Source organism: Epinephelus lanceolatus, chromosome 11 (genome assembly GCF_041903045.1).
Source record: "Epinephelus lanceolatus isolate andai-2023 chromosome 11, ASM4190304v1, whole genome shotgun sequence".
NCBI classification, from domain to species: domain Eukaryota; kingdom Metazoa; phylum Chordata; class Actinopteri; order Perciformes; family Serranidae; genus Epinephelus; species Epinephelus lanceolatus.
In genome coordinates this window covers 38,434,755-38,450,321 of record NC_135744.1, presented here as the reverse complement: position 1 = coordinate 38,450,321, position 15,567 = coordinate 38,434,755, and the positions used below count along the sequence as shown (strand labels likewise).

The following is a 15,567-nucleotide window of genomic DNA, read 5'->3' as shown; positions in this document are numbered from 1 at the left end:
GGAAAGTGTAAGGGTGGGACAAATTTCACACTTTCTCCCATGTCTCAGGCCAAAAGAAGGAGCTCGTAAACCAAGTATGTGGAGCTGGAAATATTCTTTGCCACACAGACGCTGTGGTGGTTTAGTGGTGGGACTGGCCGTGCGTGGGCTGTACATCTTGGTCGTGGACGTTTAAAATACAGCCTGAGAGCATGTTTTTGTCTCTGTTCAAAGATCAGCTCTGCCGTAAGGATGATGATAAAAACCCCACTTATGATGGCTTTTCAGTGACATTAAATTAAATTATCTTTTAATATTATATTGTTTGATTTCCATTTTATTTATTAAAAGTCTTAATCAGTGATCCAGTGCGCCCACTGCTTACAGTCTAAACCTACTTTAATCTCGGTAACTTGTGGCCTACTGTGTTACTTGCCTTTTTAGGCCTTTATCTATTAATACACCCGCCCTGCAGCGCCTAAGACCTGACCCGAATCAGCAGTTTATTTGCGTTAGCCAAAGGATTTATAACAATGTTTTGTCTCCTTCGTTTTGGTTGTGTTTTGCGTCTTAGTCTCTCCGCCGCTGCGCCACAACAGCTCAAAGACGCACAAAGGCCTGGATGTTTCCATTACAGCATCCTTTCTCCTGGAAACATTCATTATTTTCTGAGTGACTATATTTTATTTCATTTTATTTAAATGCAAAATCTATAATTTCAGCCGCGTTCCCAGCATTTAAGCCACAGAACAAATACAATATTGGCGCAATCAAAAATGTTTTGATGTATGTCAAACCAGCAGCAGAACAAAACGTTGCTTAACCCTGCATGTAAATATTAGGATATGAACAATTGATTGTTTAAATAATCAGTCATTAACAAGGGCTTTAGAGTGTAATCAGACGGCATGTTGTTTGCCGAATCAATTAATTGTGGAGAAGACAAACATTATTAGCGCCACACCCAACTAATCTGTAAAAACAACCGGCTGTAAATGAATTAGGCTATTTATAGATTTGGACTGCCGCCAGCTGCACGAGTAAATGTGATTTTTTTGTGCGTGAAAATCACATTAAAAAATTAGCTCAAATGAATCAAATTTAAAAAAAAAAATCTACAGCAGTAAAATAATTAAATAAAATGTCGGCTGTGTGTTTTATTCTTAAACGCAAATAAGATGGCACAGATCAAATTTATTCTTTAAGACGCCGAACAGTTTTTGAGGTCCAACGACCTCTGTGAATTTACAGAAAAGTGGTTTTAAAAATGGACTGAAAATGACGAGCTCATAAAACTCTCAACTTTACATCAGCCGTTGTCACATTTCACATATACAAATAATAAAGGAAATATTGCATAAGACGGATTGTTTCTAAAAGTATAGTGGCGTAAAATATAAATATAAAAGGCGTTATTAATAAAATTATCATTATTATTATTAATGCCAATACTACTGTCACCAGGACCATCATCGTCATATTCACTCTCTCTCTGATCGTTGCTCACATATTGGAGTTTAGAAATGAGGATGAGGATGAAAATAGATTATAAAATGAAGATGAGAAACTGAGAATGGAGGATACATTTTGGTAAGAAGATAATGAGGATAATGATGAAGATGAGAATGACTCAGATGAGGATAAAATTGTGGAATATGATGAGGGTTAAAACATGATAAAGACCAAGTAAAAAACACTGTGATGAAGAGGAGATTGGAGGTACCGGAGGATGAGGAGGATGACAACGGGGTAGGTGGGAGGTGAGGTGGTGGTGGCGGGGGGGGGGGTCGTGACGTCACCGCGAGGCGTGCTGCAGAGCGCTGGCGAAGAAAACCAAAGCAGCGCCGCAGAGATGCAACCAAAGCGCTGATTATCGCGGACGCAGCGTTTACGCGCAGCCGACGCATAAAGTGGATTTACCGAACACCTGCATGGGGAAACTCTGAGGCTTTATTCCTTTTTTTCTGTCTTCTGCCTCTACTTGGGACCAACTGGTGAGTAAAACACACCTGGGCTGTCGGGTTGCTTCATTTTAGCTCAGAGGATCGGTCGGAAGGTTGGCTGGCATCTCGCTCTTGGCCGTTTTACGCTTCAGATGGTGCAAATATGAGTCACACACGAGTCCGTGTTAAGAATGATGGAGAAAATTAAATGTTGACAAGTGGGGAATCCATTGAGAAATGCATGTTGTCGGCTAGATGGGGTCAGAGCATTTGTAGTGGCCGAAGAGAGGCCGGCGGCTGAGGGGATGCAGCTTTACGCACAGCAGCAGTGACTTCTGGAGAATCATCCGCAGCGTCTGTGCGAAATATCAACAGTTAGCAGCTGAAATAGAGTCAGTGCCATTTAAGGTGTCTGAGCATCAGTGTCAGCCAGATGTAGCATTAAGACCACTCTATTATTTACAAGTGCACTTCTGAATTAATCTCGGACTCACTCCTTAAATGAACCAAATGAATATAAAGTGCGCGTCACTGAAGCGTGTGAACATGGAGGGACAAAGGGGAGCTGAGCAAAGATTTACTGAGGACATAGAAGCAGCAAATGGATTCCTGCAGATAAGAGGGGGCTCTGTGTGTGTGTGTGTGTGTGTGTGTGTGTGTGTGTGTGTGTGTGTGTGTGTGTACACACCATCATGGCAAAGGTAAACTTTGTGATGTTGGCTTAGGGATGTTACAGAGGGCCCAAAACATGAAGGTCTGCGTGGAGACGTTTCATAATAAAATAGAATGACAGTGTAAATGTGTGAAGGTTTGGGGTTGTTGCTTAGTAAAGTTATTTTGAATTGTTTTGTTTTGGCTGCGAAGGTCCGATGGCCTGCGATCTTGTATAATAATAGTAATGATTATTACTATCATTATTATTATTTCAATTTTCTTAAAATAAAAGTGAGAATTCAGAAAATAATGCAAAAATAATTCAACTTATATTTTAAGTTTCCTGCGAGAAACGTCATATTACTGGATTATTGGCTGCTGGTTTTGAACTAAATTTAATCTATCAAAGTGTATTACCAAAAACTATAGATTATAATTATAATACTGCTTGGTTAAAGAGGGTGGCAGAGAGGGAAAGTAATGTATTTGACTGCTTTTTTAAAAGTCTGATATGCATTTTTTTCTCCTGATGCAACTTTCTTCTTGTATTTTCCAGGTAACTGGAATGGAACTGAATCTGTCGAAGAATGTGATTTCTTGTGGGGACCCAGGTATGCCTCCTCGCAGCTGTTAAATAATGATATTGCCTTTGAGAACATTTGAGTTACAAAACTAGAAACTGACGTAAAGCAAAATGATGCTACAGTCTATGTCGAAACCTACTCTCGTTTTGGCGCAGGGTCAGACCTTGCTCTTGTGCGTGTGCACAGGCATCTGCTTTTAGACGCAATATGTCTGATATGCATTGAATTAATGCGCAGGGCATTTACGACATGATGATGTGCGGAAATATCGGATAATGAGATGCAAATGTAAGCGTGCGGAAATGAAATGAAAGCAGACTGAAACAACATTTTCAACAATGTAGCCTATACATGAGATATATATTTATTTTGTCTTCTGCTTTACTTTGTGCGTCTGGTTTTGGAGGATAATGATTTCCTGGTGAGTCGTTTTTGCATTTGGACAACACAAAAAAGTAGAAAAACACCATGCCAGAAATACAGCAAGCAAAAAAAAAGTTCTTATATTATAAAAACAAAAAAGAGGGTTCTCTGTGAACCTGGATTTAATCACAGACCAGAGAGCGTCAAAAAATGGAGACGTGAGAACTCTGGAAAATATCCGCTGTTTTAAGGACATTAAAATGCCAGACATGCACGTGAGGCGGAGACATAGCTGTGCACAATCCTTTTAAATTCTTTCAGTAAATAATCATTTATAATAATGAAGCAGCCTCAGTTTAAAGGCTGGAAGCATAATTATTATAAAGACTGTGGCTGACAGAGGTTGGGGCTGTTTGTGCTGGGGGAGGAAAGTCAGGCTAAAGGTACCTTCATTAAAGTTACAGTGGAATCTATGTTGGTAATAAATACATGTGCGTTTTATTGATCTTTTTTTCCAAGCAGTCGTGATTCGTGACTAAGAATCTCCTTTTCGTGTGTGACAGATATATTTTTGAGGACTAGGCTAATTGCACCGCAAGTCACCAACTTTTTTTTATTTTTTTGTCAATAAAACCACAGTAACCTACAGCTTTTCTGGGGAAACATAGCCTACAGTAAACACACTGTGACGTACAGTATGCTGAGCTGGCTTAATTGGAAACCCGAAAAAAATCCGACATTTTACAGCATTTTTTTAAGCTTCTTCCTCTGAGTCTTCCCTGTGATGACCATTATAGGTTGTTGTTTTATTTACACCTGCATCCCTTCTGCCAGGTTGTTTGTTGGTTGTCAGGCTCCAGGTCAAACAGGCCTTGGACCAAGCAGAGAACCCATCACCAAGGAAATAATCAGCTCTGTCCTTCTCCAGTTACCCATCGTGTCCGGTTACATCTCCACTGCTGTCCTCCCTTTGAGCCTCCTCGCCTGCTTTAATTTTCTATATGCTTTGTTTTTTGCCCCCCGTGGTTCCAGCTTCACTCTGTTTGGTTGCCTTACAGTAAAGAGAGTTTAAAAGAAAATACACCAAGGCTGTATTTTTACGTGTGTTTGGTGTGTGATTAACGGCGGTCGCCGAGTTTATTTTCACTTCTTGAAGGAAAAATATGAGTGTTTGCATTTCCACTGGCCTTTAACCTGTCCTGCCGGATGGAAAGGCTTTTTAACTCATCCATCACACGCAAGTGCCCTCCAGAGCAGAGGAGGAGCAGGACGCGGGCAGGGACGCAGGCTGAGGAGGCTGGGTATTTAGATTACCCCCATCTATCAACCTGTAATATCTACTGGAGGACAGAGGAAGGTAGAATCACAGGAGCCCCTCCATGGAAAATCTCCATGTGCTGTAAATCCTTTAATATTCCTGTGGGGAGTTTAAGGGTCAGTGGGTTTATTGTGAATTTTGCTCTACTGTAGTGTTGCTGTTATATTAATATAATATTAGGGAAAGGACTTTCTTGAACAACACTATCCAAATTATGATTTCCCTAACAGGTCTGCAGGATTTCCAGTATTTTACTTCAGTTTTTCCCTAAACTTAGTAAGAAAGACTTCAGTTCTTTGTTCATGATACAGTTGCAGTGCTGCTCTTTAAATCACCATATACACATACACCTCCCAGATACGCAATGTACCCACTTACCCCCAACTAACACGCACCGATTTAGAGTTTCAGTTCATTCAGTCTTCCCAGCCTGCATAGTAAATACCACCTGCTGACACATTGGGATCACCTGGTCCTCAAGGTCACTTTATACAAAATGCATCTCTTACCCTACACAGCGCATCCCGCTTCCGCTTACTCTCGTCCTCGGGTCACCAGCTGCAGCTGAATTTGACGTTTTCTGGGCCAAGTATCGTCTCAAAACCATTTTACGCACTTGGCTGCAGCTCAGAAAGTGAAAAAGCAGGTAGGGAAGAGCGGTTTCCTGCCCAAGGGCACTTCAGTAGGCTATATGTGGAGGGAGGAACTTGTTACAGGCCTATTGCTGCACACAACAGGCCACGATGGCGCATGCTGGAGCAGTGTAATGATAATTCTGATAGAAAAATAAAAATCACTGGATTGCTTAATTCAATTTTTAGATATCCAAATTCCCTAATGTGGCATGCCTTTAAATAATGTGTAGGAAAATAATACAGGCCCTTGTATGAGCCTCATTCTCTTCACAACACGCTCTGTGCAGAGAGGCTGAACAAATATACATGGAAAAAGCCAAGTGATTGTTGAGAGCTTGCACAATTGTCTTTTGAAAGGGCCTTCGGGGGAGTTTTCCGGTCGGACAGGGATCTCATGTCAGAAGTCACTGTCATACAAAGGCCGAAAATGCTCGAGACTGGCGCCGGTGACAGTCCGGGTCTCAGACGGTGAGGCCTGAGCCGGTGCGCATTTACCCGACACATGTAGTGTGCAGGCCGAGCCACAGCAAGTCAGCAGGTCAGCCGGTCTCATATTGCAGGAGAAACTTAAAGCTACCAGCGTGTATTAGAAATTAATGTGATTTGTGTTTTGCACTTGGTTTTCTGTTTAGGCGTAATTACGCAGAGACACCATAAAATATGTCTTTTCCTGGTTGGCGGTTAAGTCACTCAAATCCCCCAAAAGATTAATTTTGCCGTTTTGTTTGGACAGTTTGTCTTGTTTCATTAGTTTGCAAAAAAATACTTAATTCAAGAAAAACATAGATGTAATGGGAACAAGTTTGTGACTCAGTTGGTAAATGGTTGCCTTCTTTTGAGTGGAAGAAACATTATTCAAAGACTCTATACATCTGCAGTAAACGATTCAAGCCTGAAATTATGCTGTTGGTCTACACATGCGCAATCAGACTGAAAGGAGATCAGGTCAGGTTTACTACAAACACGTAGATATCCAAATAACATTGCGTAAAAATCACAGCCTAAATGACTGCCCTTTATTGCTCTGAAGTAAGAACAAATCCCATTCCTGAGTTCCCAGGCTGCAAAGATGCATCACATCTACTTAGCTCTTTAACCATTACAATGAGGCCTCACCTGGCGCCAACCTGTCTTTAGCCTAATTAAAAATTAAGACTTTTGGCCTCGGTGTGTTGTGACCAGCAGGCGCTGCTGCGTTTTCTAACAAAGAAAGAAGTTTGTTTACAAAAAAAGGTCCAATTTCTGCTGCAGCTGTTGTAGTCTATTACTGCGAATTTTACTACACGTTTTACTCCACTGCAGCACACACTGAGATCAACATCTGGACGGAGCTCTGTGGAGAGCCACACAGGCCTATGAATGTTCTGGGGGTTACAGTTCACTCTAACTGCGCTGTGAGTCAGTGCGCGCGCCGTGCATGCGTGTGAAGGATGACAGACGCTAATCGGACCAGAAAACACCTTGAAATGATAACATCTGATTGAAGTTTTGATTTTCAAATTTACTTACGGCTCTTTCACAACATCCAAATTATACCACAGAGCTTGATTTGGGTTGGATCTGAAGTGGCCTCTATTAGCCTACGGTCGGTCTCCAAAAGCGCAATGCCGCCTATTCAGTGATGACCGCGCGCCCGCAACTGGCCACCTCTGGGTGCCATTTGTGCGCCAGCGTCAACAAAACGGGCCGAAGGCAAACGTGTCGCCATCAGTAGCCACATTCAGGTTATCTGTAATTAGATCATTACTGGCGGACCATCAATCATAGTGGGAGTTTATGCTGAGAGGTTGGGATCCTCCAGAGCAGTCAGACCACTGGGTTTAGAAGAAGTTGTTATTAATGTTTGATTATATTGTCGAGGAGCGCAGCGCAGACAGATCGGCTGCAGTCAGCAGATTATTATTCCCTAATTTATTTGGTAGAAAACAGCCTGATGTTTGTCCTGCAACAGAAACACACTGCAGCCCGTGCGTTGAGCAATGGGAGCTCTGGTCTGCCTTTTAATAGTCCTGATTGTTTATTTGTCAAAGCGAAACAATGAGCTGATAGAGCGACACTTGTCAGTTTACAGTGCGTGTCGTTATTCATACACACAATGATCACCATATCGCCATGCACTTTTCAAACTGAGGAAACAGTAACTGGGCAGGCCCGCGTTGGATGGCAAATGTTTATTCAGCTCAGTAGATATCCGAGGTATACATTGTGTGGGTGCGTGTGTGTGTAAGCGCACCCAGCTGCGCCGCGCTGGACACATTTCAAACATGCCTGCACGAATAAAAGGCCCATTTTACTCCTAAAGAGCAAAGCGCTGCACTGCGCGCTCCCGACAACTGAAAAAAAGAAATTGAACGCTGCAAAAAATGTCTGCGTAAACCAGCCGTTCAGTTTAATTCTTGAGCTGTGTGAGTCTGTTAACAATGTACAACTCTAACGTGTAAATTCACAAACTGGAATAGTGTGTTTTGTTCAGATCGGACGCCTTTAACGTTTTTACTCCACCTTCATTTGACTGAATACACTTGTTGATTTGCATGTGACAAATCCAAACGTCTGATAAATGAATAGCAACTTTTTAAAAAAAAAAAAAAAAAAAAATCTGTTTTAGCCTGACGTCAGACTTGTTTGGGTGGATGTTTTCTTGCAGCGGGCAGGCTTAGTGGGTGGGACTCGCTCATTTTGGGGAGGTTAAACACAGCAGATGGGTGGGTCTCATGTGTGGGTTGGAGAGCCGGAGCTTCCTGTCGGTCACAGCGGGCAGAAGCTTTCCCCTGCAGCGGAGAGAAGGAGAGCGCACTGGGCCGTCACTGCTGTAGAGGAAGGAAAGGGGGCTGTGTGGTTTTTTTCTTCCCTCTAAGTCTTTTCTTCGTGGAAGAACAAAACTCTCGTGGAAGTTCTCCCTGTATGATTCATCCTCTCATGTCGTGGTGTGTGTCTGGCAGCGGGTGGATTTTTAGCTGTTGAGGGAAGCTTTGTGCACCCCAAGGATTCACCCCGTTTCCTCTTTGTACGCATCCTTCTCTTCAAGGTGGGATGAATTTGGACAGAATCGCAGAGGCAGTGAGAGCACCGCCGCCCCGCGACGTGGCCCCCGCGTTTCATTTACCGAGAACTTCAAACAGCAGTCGAGAAACTTTAGAGAACTCAAGCAGCGAGTCTTCAGACACAGAGTTGGCAGGTACACAGTCAGAGTGCTTTTAGCAACTCGATTCCTTCTTCTGAGTGCAATAACAGTTTATTTTGCGGTGGGCTGTCACAGAGGCATCTCGGCAGTGTAACGCCACGGGGGAAAGGAGACAATATTTTGCTTAACTTGTGTCCCAGTGTTTGCTTATTCTCACTGCAATGACGATTTATTTCCGTGTGTGACGATGCAACATGCACATGGATAAAATGCACCTAAACACATTTGCAGTAAATCTTAGTTTGGTGTGTTTCTGCTCTCCAGTTTTATGCGCATAAATACATCATAACAGAGGAAATAGTCCAGTTTTTGGTGCAGTTACACCCCATTTCTGTTTATTGCGCTGGCTGAACCAAACACTTGGCAGGATCCCGAGGGCTGTCAGGGAAAAATGTGCAGAGCAGCCTGGCTTGCTGTCAGTAAATGCATTAAAACAAACTATAAATATTGAGCCCATCCACCAATCTAAACTGAAAGCCAGAAGGTCTCTATTAACAATTCTTGGAGAAGCTTTTTGTTTTTCAACTTGGCCACATTTTAAGAAAAAAATTCTCCTCTGTCTCACTCCATATGAGGAAGAAATAGCAAACATGGTTGAATGTCATTTATTTCCTTTGTTGAAATTATTTATGGGGCTTGGATTAAATATGATGTTGTGGCTTTAAGATTTAGGTTGCTTTTTATTTTTGGCAAACATTTAAATGACTATTCCCCCTTTTTGTGTTTAACCTTTGCACGTGTTGACCTTTTAGTTTAATGATGCAATGTTGTGAGAACACGAATGCAAGATGGCAGTTGGGAGATAAGAGTGGCCAGTCGTAAAGAAAGTAATATTGATCTGTCAGCGTAAAGTGAGGCACATCTAAGTGTGTTTGACAGAATCGATACAAAACTCTCAGACATGTTTGTAAATATTTGGCTTTAATCTGTCACTTCTCTTCTGAGGCTTATTTTTCATGAACAGCTCTGTAAATAATTTATTTATAGCCGTGGTGTTGCTTATTTCATTCTGACAGGCCGTTTCTTTTATAGCTGACACAAAGCTTTCGTTTTTGTCTTTTTTTTGTTTGCACGTTGGTGCGCCTAATTTCAGTCTAAAACGTTTTACTTTTAAGGTGAAAATGCTCATTTTTAAAAAATGCAAAAATGCCCCTTGTGTGCATGTTATTCAAAGCACTATATCTGTAACTTACAATGACTTCGACCCGATTCATGACCCACAGAAAAGGAGAGGAACGCTGAACACAGAAGCGATGACGGGAACGCGGATGATCCCAAGAAGAAGAAGCAGCGGCGACAGCGGACTCACTTCACCAGCCAGCAGCTGCAGGAGCTGGAAGCCACTTTCCAAAGGAACCGCTACCCGGACATGAGCACCAGGGAGGAGATCGCCGTGTGGACCAACCTGACCGAGGCCAGAGTCCGGGTAAGAGGCCAGCCGGCCGTGCGTAATGTGTGCGTAAAGATGATTTGACAAAGAAATAACAGCATTTGTGGGTGAGAGAAGTCTAAAGCAGTTACCTAAATAAATGACACAACTCAAATACTTATGAAACAAAGAAATAATGAAACTAGATACTTAAATCATTAAGAAAATTAACAAAGCAAAGATTAATTCTAACACTAAAAAAATAAAAAAACTCCTAAAAAAAAATAGGAATTTATGGCTTAATGTCAGGGTCACAATTACGTCTTGCTCCAATTAACATTTGGATGCAAAATTGACCACTGCTTTGCCTAAACCTGAGCTATTTTGAAAGACACAGTATAAAACTATCCATTGATGACGTCAACACAGACTCAATCTCCCAGTATTTCCTTTTAATATCAGGACAAAGTCCTTATCATATATCATATTAAGGTCTACGCAGTGTCACTTTTCCCCGTGCGCCTTTCCTCCTTGGTGCTACGCTGCATGAAAAAGTGAAAATCCAGCCTTATAACACTCCATGTAAATTACTGCAGTGACTTTTAACAGCTCAGACGGCTAGAAATAAAGTGTGGTATAATTCAGAGACACGCTGCAGAAAATCCGCTCACAAAAAAAAAAGCTGGGAGATTTTCTAGCGTTAACACATATTAAGTTGCAGTCATCCCTGACTGCTGCGGTGCATCCAAAACTTAAGTCTTCCAATATTAAAACACGTGCGTAATTCTCAACACCGCGCGCATTTCTGACACACGCAGGACCAAAACGGCACGTTCGTGTCGACACATCTCATGTTGAAAATTTAGCAGAAATGCAAGCTGTCGTTAAGTATTTGGATCTGTTGGAAATGACATCTCTTTTTTTGAGTGTGTATCCGCGCTGCTAATGGAGCCAATGGAGGATTTGTCTTTTGATGACATCATCACCAGTCTGGACCCTTATTTGTCCTCGTGGAGGAGACGCTTCAGGCAGCTAAATCTACCTGGAGCTGTGCGATGAATAGGAACAGCATGTGATTATTTTTATTCAGGGATGATGTTTAAGCATCAGGACAATACATTTAACAACGTGGGGGGGATATTTGATAAATATCAGTCTCATATAACCTACTTTAATCTGTAGTAATCCTTGTATTTGAATTCTTATAATAGCTCCCCTTTAAAGTAGAAAATAACCGACCCCATAAGCTGCTTTTTTTCCTCCGGGTGAGTAAAACATGTTGGATTCATCACTATACGCGGTTGGTTTTTACACATAGGTATTCACGCTGGCTGCCCTTTTCTCTGAGGAAAAAAAAAGCGGATGCAAGAAGCGTGTGTTAAACACAAAACAATTGCAGTTGGTTTTCATTTACAGCAACTGGCGCCTGGCGGCCCGTCCTTGCAAAATCCACCGTCTCAAATTGCATTAAAAAAATGCATACAGCTATTTAAAGTGCAGAGGGAAAACTTTTTCATACGAAAAAGTCTCAGAACAAGTTTAGAGTGTTGGATTTATAGAGCCAGACAGGGTGCATTTCAAACAGTGCAGTCTTTTATTTTGGCGGGGTCAAAAGAAAACATTGTAAAGCGCGTGGCGTCACACAGCACAGCCGGAATATTTCTGATTCATATCTGAGCGTTTATTAAAATGTTTTGACATTTCAAAGTGTCGGGACTTGACCTTTTAAGGTCATCAGCGTTCAGGTGAGATTGGCAGATAATATATAGAGGCTGAATGATATGTGTGGGCTCAGCTTTTGTTTTTAAACGTCTTTTATCCAGCTCTAACGAGGCTTCTCTTTAACATGCCACAATTAAACAACCAAAGTTTTTTTCCCCGCTTTGTGCAGGAAACTGAAGCCTCACATTGCTTGTTTCCTCCTCAGCTCCGCGTCTCATCGCTCATGTCTTTGTGGACAATTTGTCCGCAGCACCCTGTTCCCTGCACCACTATAAATAGCCTCCGCGGGGCCGTCTGATGATCTCCACTTGTAAACTGTTTCTACTGTGAATTAAAAATGACTCGCAGAGTGCCGACTAACGGATATTTTGTCAGGTTTCGATAAGGCGTGAGGATATCCAGAGGCGCGTTTTCTGATTCATTTACAGTCATCTCCTGCGCCTGTTTGATTCATGCTGTAAACCTGTTGGTTTTATTTTTGGGATGTCTGACCTACATACTGATACATTCCATTGCTAGACGTGTAGTAATGCAAATTAAAACAAATACTCTGAATAATTAGTAGTTTGAACACACGCTTGGCTCTGGCTTTAGTCACACACACATTTATGTTGTTGCTATTGTTTATTTAGATGATGTCATTTTCTTTTTAAACAACAAACTTCATCTGACTCATTTGCTTTAACCCGTGTGCATTTTTAAAGGAATTAAATAGCAGAAAATAAATTCACTACAAGACGGATTTTCTCCTGCAGAATATTTCATTTAAAAATATATATATGCGATAATTGTGGACAAAAATGAGTCATTTAATTGTGTTTCTATCCTTACACACACTCATCAGAGCTCATGCAACACCTCCTGCGTAATTAACAACTCAAAATGAATTCAAATATTATGCAAACAAAAGGCAGCAGTGAGTGTTTCACCTCCCACTGCAGCCATATTCACTTTTGGTTATTTGGAGCAAATTCAAGGTGAATTTTACTGGATGAATTCAAACTTTAAGTCTGTAAAGTATTGAGACTGCAGCAGCTGCTCATCTAATTTATCCCGGTGCAGAAAAAACGAACTGATTATGAGGATTTTTAGGAAAAAAACAATAACGATAAGTCCAGTTTGAGATATTCACTGAGGGGAAGAAATAAAACAGCTCTGATATAATTCCCATTTTAAAACTGCCACATTTCACTTGGAAAAAAAGTGTAATTTTCTGTATTAGAAAGGCAACATTTTATGACCATAAAACATTTGTATGGAGACTATGACGGAAAAAAATTAAACCTCTGTGTGTGTGTGTTCCACAAATGAGCAAAACTGAGACTGGGCCTTTTTTCTGTGTTTACAAATTGTTGTAAACAAATCTTTTGGGTTTCTAAAAGTGTACAGAAATTTTATTCCATTAGTATTTAATACAATTTATCATATTTAGAGAAAACAGCACAGCATTATTATTATTATTATTATTATTATTATTATTATTATTATTATTAATGGAAGGTTGGATTTTATTACAACATAAAATAATGCCACATAGCTTGCTGGTGAAATGTGGAGATTTTGGGGCTACAAGAGAAAAAGTTAAAGAAGTGTACTTAATTTTATGGCAGAAATAAAATCAAGAAGTGTTTGACTATTCCGGGGCCCCGCTCACTCCTCGGGTGACTCAGCTCCTTAGTGTCCACAGTGCTCACACCGTGTCTGTGTGTGTGTGTGTGTGTGTGTGTGTGTGTCCTCCAGGTGTGGTTCAAAAACCGCCGGGCCAAGTGGAGGAAGCGCGAGCGGAACCAGCAGATGGACCTGTGCAAGAACAGCTACCTGCCGCAGTTCAGCGGCCTCATGCAGCCTTATGACGACATGTACCCGGCTTACACCTACAACAACTGGACCAACAAGGGCCTCACCCCGGCGCCGCTGTCCACCAAGAACTTCACCTTCTTCAACTCCATGAGCCCCCTCACCTCTCAGTCCATGTTCTCTGCGCCCAACTCCATCTCCTCCATGACCATGGCCTCCGGGATGGGTCACTCCGCCGTGCCGGGGATGCCCACCCCGGGCCTTAACAACATCAGCAACCTGAACGGGATCGGCACGTCCGGCATTAACTCAGCAATGTCGTCGTCCGCGTGTCCGTACGGGCCTCCCGGCTCTCCGTACAGCGTTTACCGGGACACTTGCAACTCTAGCCTGGCCACGCTCAGACTGAAATCCAAACAGCATCCAACTTTTGGATACAGCGGCCTGCAGAGCCCCGGCTCGAGTCTGAACGCCTGTCAGTACAACAGCTGACGGGCCAGACGCGCGGCCTGAATGTTACAGTTATAAATAAATATATATGTGATAAACGGACACGGTGTCAGAGCTTACAGGCTACCTGCGGATGGGAAAAAAAAAATCAAAGACAACTAAACTGGATTAGTTGCAATCATTTTTCAAAAAAGAAAAAAAAGAAAAATGGATTATGCGGGTTATATGTGTGTTTACCAATGAACTTGCACAGCAATTGAAATGTCCAGGTTTTTTGGATTTTTTTTTTTAAATGATGAAGACGTGTTACATTGCTGCATTGTACATATATAAATGTAAATATATACAGGCCTAACATATGAAACAGACAATGGGATTTTTTTTCTTTTTTTTGTGCTTGCTTGCTTTTGAAGACTGGCTGGGAAGGGTTCTCGACCTCAACAAGGATTTGCAAGAAGAAAAAAAATAAAGTGTCGAGTTTATCATGAATCCAGACTCAATAAGAGAAAAGAAATCTAGCCTATATTGTAGATATTTTATACTGCTTCTGTGTGCTTTCTATTTACCGTCTATGCAGGGTGCCACCGGCCCGTTTCACCCCATGACGCCTCCCGTTCAGTGACTCTGAAATGTTTTTTTGTTTGTTTTGCATTTTTGTTTGCTGAAATAGAAAACCCCGCATGTTTAAACTTGAGTGCAACGTGTTTTGTACGATAATGTAAGACTTTGCAGAAGTAAGTTCATTAGCCTAAACTGTATACAAAAGGTGATTCAAAGTCCTCATGTGTTTATGGTAACATGTTTGTTTGAATAAACTCCAGGAAAAGAGAGGTTTATTTCAAGTATGTTTTAGAGGAGTCTTTGTTTAACGAGACAAACCGCAGCTTCCCCCCCCCCCACCCTCCCCCAAAAAGGGGAGCAAAATGAAGACCTTGGCTAAATCTCCGTGGCCTATTGATCCGCTCACTTTAAAGGGATTATCTAAAAAATATTAAGATTTCGCAGGATTAATGGGACAAGCCTGTAGTTATCTGGGCTTTAACCTCCATGTTTTATTTTTTACTTTGCTCATTTTGAAGCTTACTCCTGCATTACTGATTCTTCCTCACTTTATTGCACATCTAATTGCACTTTCTCAGCAGAGGGAACTAAATCCACCGGCGTTTTTACGCATCTTATAAATTTCCGGGCTTTAATATCTACATTTCTAGGAATTAACAGGATCTCTGTGTAAAACCTTAGTTATTATTATGCGCTATTGTTATTGGGTCAGTACATAGTCCTGCATCCGTTTTGTTTTGTAATATAAGTGCAAATAGATTTATTTTTTACGGATTTTTTTGCTCTCATTTTAACACAAGATTTAATTTAGAGGCACTCAGACTGAGGTTTGGCACGCGCCTTCACCTATGCATACAAGCCTATAACAGACTCCTGTTTAATGGAACATGGTGCTTGTCCTCCTCAGGTATATCCAACTTGTATATTTTACACTAATCGCAGAAAAAAGGTAAACATATGCGAGTTAAAGCCACTTTATTCTGCTTTTTTTACTTGCACAAATGCGAA

General features: G+C 41.5%; 1 protein-coding gene across 3 annotated transcripts; it reads left to right on the top strand.

Annotated features, from left to right (window-relative positions):
* The first annotated feature begins 1,834 nt into the window (after positions 1 to 1,834).
* pitx1 (paired-like homeodomain 1) lies at positions 1,835 to 14,840 on the top strand. 3 transcript variants are annotated; one of them, XM_033611940.2, is made up of 5 exons: positions 1,835 to 1,973; positions 3,133 to 3,187; positions 8,505 to 8,654; positions 9,884 to 10,086; positions 13,492 to 14,840. In XM_033611940.2, the coding sequence occupies exons 2-5, from the start codon at positions 3,142 to 3,144 to the stop codon at positions 14,038 to 14,040; spliced, it is 948 nt and encodes a 315-aa protein (XP_033467831.1). In that variant the 5' UTR covers positions 1,835 to 1,973; positions 3,133 to 3,141; the 3' UTR covers positions 14,041 to 14,840. The 3 variants fall into 3 exon arrangements, with proteins under 3 accessions (XP_033467831.1, XP_033467848.1, XP_033467840.1); XM_033611957.2 differs by lacking the exon at positions 8,505 to 8,654; XM_033611949.2 differs by lacking the exons at positions 1,835 to 1,973; positions 3,133 to 3,187 and adding an exon at positions 8,172 to 8,403.
* Positions 14,841 to 15,567: the final 727 nt, after the last annotated feature.